This window comes from Petaurus breviceps, unplaced genomic scaffold (assembly GCF_028583685.1).
Source record: "Petaurus breviceps papuanus isolate PSGF00001 unplaced genomic scaffold, PetGlider_PUasm1.0 139, whole genome shotgun sequence".
NCBI classification, from domain to species: domain Eukaryota; kingdom Metazoa; phylum Chordata; class Mammalia; order Diprotodontia; family Petauridae; genus Petaurus; species Petaurus breviceps.
The window spans coordinates 16302460-16307395 of NW_027185697.1; the positions used below are offsets into that span (position 1 = coordinate 16302460).

Below are 4936 nucleotides of genomic sequence, written 5' to 3' on the forward strand. Positions count from 1 at the left end.
TTCTAGAGCCCCTCCCAGATTGCCCACTCTATGTTCTAAGCCCCCAGTTCTCCCATTCCATGAATCAAACATTTTAGGGAAAATTCACTCCCATCCTCTTGGGAGGGGGGAGGGCTAGAATTTTGTTAAATTGCCTTCATGGTGTTTTGCTCCCTTCTGCTCCCAGACCATGTGGATTGAGAGGACCACTTATACCACCGCTTACACCTTTCCTGGGATTCTCAAGTGGTTTGAAGTCAAGCAGGTTACCATGGTGAGTTCTCTTCGAGGCCCCTCAGGAGTGTGTCTCAGACCCGAGCATGCCCAGGGAACCTGCGTCTCTCCCTGCCCTCAGCATTGTCTTCCAACAGCCCACTTTTCCACTAAAGAAGACAGGCTGCTTGTGTCTCTGGAGGGCCCAGAAAGCCGTCAGTAATCATTTAATCGCCTAATTTCCCTCAGCTGTAATTACAGTGACTGACTGACCCAGTCCTGCGAGGCTGACCCCAGCAGCGATTATGCACACATGGCAGGGGCAGCCAAGTTGGGCCCCACTCTTGTTAGTTTACATGACATAATTAGGAAAAGACAGAAACTCCTTCCAGTGCTTTCAGGCCCTGATGGGACACAGTCTGCCTGGGAGCCGCTGCTAACTGCCCACCCACCACAAGAATTAATAAAAACCTTGACCTCTTCAGTCACTGGCTGTGCCTCTAAACCCCTGAGTCAACACCATCTCTGGTTCTGTCACCTGCGTGACTTCGGGCAAGTCCTTCTCTCTGAAAGGAGGGAGTTGGTCTAGATGACCTCGGGGTCCTGATGTTCGGTGTTCTGTGGCCTCTCCGGCTCTGACACTCATGTTCTACTGTGAACATCCCATGTTGTAGTATTTATGTTCTACTATGAAGATCTGTGTTCTACTATGTATAATCTACCGTGAATATCTCATGTTACTATGGGCATTCTCCTACAAACATCCCACATTCTACTATGAACACCCTGCCTTCTGCTATGTACATTCTACCATGAACATGCATTGTATATCTTCCTCTTAAGCTCCTTTGCTTCCTAGAGAAGACTGGAGCCAGTGCACATGATGATGAGAGCACGGTGTATGGCATTGCACTTGTAGTCAGGAAGACCAGGTCCAAGTCTAGCCTCAGGTGCTTAATATCTCTCTGAACCTGGGTAATTCACTTAAGCTCCCTGGGCCTGTACAGTAATGGGGTCAGGCTTGACGTCTAAGGTTGGACCATTCTGGCTCTAAATCTATGATCCTGTGATCCCCCTCAGCATTCACACCTGTACCCCACCCCACCCCCAGCTTCTTCATTCTTCGGAACTTTCCAGGGTCATCCTCATCATTTCTCCTGGGAAAGCATTTTCTTCCTCTAGGCTAAATGTGAACCCTCTGCCTTTGTCCTCAATTCCATCCTCTCCAGGTCCTCAACAACCTTTGAGGACAGCAGTCTTCTCTTCTTTCTCATACATCACCAGCCTCACCTTTTTCTGGGACCAGCTGAGAAAGTTTAAAAACAACTCCCTTTGACCCACCAGCCAGCCACTGGGGCATCTCTCGCACTCTCCCCTTCACTGTCAGACTCCTTTAAAACTTATATGACGTCCCCATCTGCCTTGCCTCATGTATTTCCACCCACTTTCTGCTCCACTCCTACCCCTATGCCTTCTCTCCCCACTGTATAGAAGCTGCACTCTAACCCCTCCAATGAGCTTCCAATCCCCCAACCCAAGGACCTTAGTCCTCTCGGTCCTGCTGCCCGGTCTCTCTGCAGCCTTTGTCACCCTCTCCTTCTGGGTCCTCCCCGCTCCTTTGGATTCTAAGACACACCTCACTCTTCCTGGTGCTCCTTCTGCTTCCCTAGCTGCAGATTCTGTCTCCTGTACTGGCCTCCTGTCTTCTCCTAAATCCACTGAGGTGGGTATTCCCCAAGGCTCTCTTTCTCTTCTCATCTCTTCTCCTTTCTCCTTTCTCCTTCCCTGTCCCTGACCTTCCCTGCCTTGCCCTCTTCCCTTCCCCCTTCCCTTCTCTCCCTTTCCCTCCTCCCCCCTTCCTTTCTCTCTTCTTCCCTTCTCTTCTCTTTATTCTCTTCTCCCTCTCCATTCCATCCCTTGACAATCTTATTCATCTTCATAACTTGGCATACACTTCATATCTAGGCTTGTGGCAAATCCTGTCATTTCTGCATCCATAATACCTCTCCCATTTCCCGCCACTCATCCGCAATCCCAAAGAGGCGTCCCCATCATCCCCCTTTAGCCAGGTCTTGTTGAGCCTCCTCTCTCCACACTGCAGACCATCTTTGATTCTGACTTCTCCATCAGGATGTGCAGGGGCCCTGAACATGGGGAAGCTGTGTGCCCCTCTTCCCTGGCCCCCTCCTCCCTAGGACAGTGCTCTGTACTCAGGAGGGGCTTGGTGACCATCAGCTGGTTTTCATTCCACCAAACCCCCTTTCTAAGAGCTGTGCTGCTCAGGGACTGTGGGGGATTTTTGAACAAACACACCAGAACTGTACGTTCAGTTTTACAGCTATTTCACCCAAAGTTACTATTGCTCGAAACGTGGGTGGTGGCTGCTTTCAGACTCCATAGCTCATTGTTTTGAATATTTCCAAAGGTTGCAGATGTTCGTCTTTCGTGGGTAGATTTAATTTTGGGAAATACCCAGAAGTCTTTAAGGATCAAATCTGGTGAATAATTCAGTTCAGTTCCAGAAATTTTATTTTTTCAAGTAAAATTTATATTTTTTGTTTTTTACATTAGTTGCATTTTCTGCTGGATTCTCCACTTTCAGGGGGAGCCATCTGAAGTGTGTGTGTGTGTGTGTGAATGAATGAATGAGAAAGAAACAGAGACAGACAGGGAATGGGGAGGGAAGGAAGATGAAGTGAGTTTGAATCCTACCTCTGATGAGGACTATCTGTGACCTTGGGTAAGTCATTCTCTTCTCTGGATCTTAATTTGCATTCATTGTCCAATAAAGTAGTTGAACTCAATGCAGATGACCTTTGTGATGCCTTCCGACTCTAGGTCTCAAATTCTATGTGTTCTAGAAGAGCTGGAGTCAGGCCCAGGTCCCCTGAGTCCAAGACAGCTGCCCTTTACTGCGCCTGGGGACAGTTTAAGGTCACACAATCAGTGATTTAATCCCTCCACCACTCTCAATTGCAGCCCATCTCTGACTTGGTAGATAAGCCCTGGAGAGGTATAGGGGCACAGGAAAGGGAATGGGCTTTTTTATAGCACTATGGGCTAAGCACACCACAAATAGATTTCATTAGATCCCCACAACAGCCCTGGGAGGCAGGTGCTGTTATTATTTCCGTTTTAGAGAGGAGGAAACTGAGGCAGAAAGAGGCAGAGTAATTCAGCTGGCCACTATCTAAGGCTGGATTTGAACTGTCTTCAGGCCCAATTCTTTGTGCTCTGTGCCAACCCCTAATGGCCTCAGGGAGCGTAAGTGACTTGCCTAGGTTTTTTGATGGATGGAATTAATTAACCAATTAATTAATTAATTAACAGGGCAGCTGGATGGCACAGTGGATACATCACTGAGCTTGGAATCAGGAAGACTCATCTCCCTGAGTTTAAATCTGGCCTCAGACACTAACTGTGTGACCCTGAGCAAGTCACTTAACCCTATTTGGCTCAGTTTCCTCATCTGTAAAGTGAATTGGAAAAGGAACTGGCAAAACACTCCAGGATCTTTGTCCCCCCAAAAAAGAACCCCTCATGGGTCACAAGGAGTCAAACAACAACTTCCTGAATAGTGAGCCACTCATTCGTTGACTCAGTCTCTAGGGCTGCGGAGAGGGAGTGAGAAGGTCCCATACCTATTTCTTCTCATCAGTTCATACCCCAAAAAAGCTTGGGGGGAAAGCTTAAGAAGGAGTAATGACTGTAGTTGTGTTCTATATTTTTCTTATGAGTCTGTTGTGCCTAAAATAGCCTCCTCCCACACCATCTGTGTCTTTTGAGAGCCTTCTCATCCTTTAAAGGCTCAGCTTAAATGCCACCTCCTTCTCCATGAAGCCCTCCATGATTTTCCATGACACCCTACCACCCAACCTGAAGCCCAGCTCCCCTTCCTGCATCTTTCATAGCATTTTGTCTCCAGTGTCATCAATCCAGAGCAGAAAGCTAGCCTACAGATCAATGAGTTCAACCTCTCATTTTACAGAGAAGGAAACTGAGGCCCAATAGAGCTAAGTGATTTACCAAGGGTAATACACATGGGGTCTTCAAAGGACACACAAGTAGGATTCAAAACCATGATCTCTGACTCTACTCTTTCCATTGATGTAGAAAAAGACAAGACATTAACGGTTATCTTGGTCAATTGTCTAATTTTACAGAGGAAGAAAACAAGACTCAGAGAGGGGAAGGGACTTGCTCAAGGTCACACAGCCAATAAGTAGCAGAGTCTATTAGACATCTTTAATGATTAAAATTAATGGGGATTCTAGAAAATTAAATTTAATTCCAAAATACCACTCTATTGCCTGGTTTAAAATGTGACTGTTTTGCTTGTCCTAGCATACTGAGGACTTGCTGTGTGGCTCACAAATGGTCCTTCCTCTTTCTTGCTTCTTGCTGCTCAGGAAGAAATCAGCCCCTTGGAGAATGCCATTGAGACCATGGAGCTCACCAATGAGAAGATCAGCAATAGTGTCCAACAGCATGCATGGGACCGCTCACTCTCCCTGCACCCACTCTCCATGCTACTCAATGGCATTGTAGACCCTGCTGTCATGGGTGGATATTCCAACTATGAAAAGGTAGGCATGGGTCCTTATAGAACTGGGATGGATGGATGGATGGTGGATGGATGGAGGGAGGGAGGGAGGGATGGATAGATGGATGGATGGTGGATGGATGGATGGATGGAGGGATGGATGGAGGGATGGATGGATGAAGGGAGGGAGGAATGGATGGA

General features: G+C 47.3%; 1 protein-coding gene across 1 annotated transcript in view; it reads left to right on the forward strand.

The window, feature by feature from the left end:
• The window catches only part of LOC138145256 (dedicator of cytokinesis protein 5), a 129960-nt gene that overhangs the window by 102175 nt on the left and 22849 nt on the right, over positions 1-4936 (forward strand). Inside the window, exons 36-37 of the mRNA XM_069066898.1 lie at positions 167-253; positions 4602-4778. Of these exons, the coding sequence (XP_068922999.1) occupies positions 167-253; positions 4602-4778 (264 nt within the window). The remainder of the gene's footprint in view (positions 1-166; positions 254-4601; positions 4779-4936) is intronic.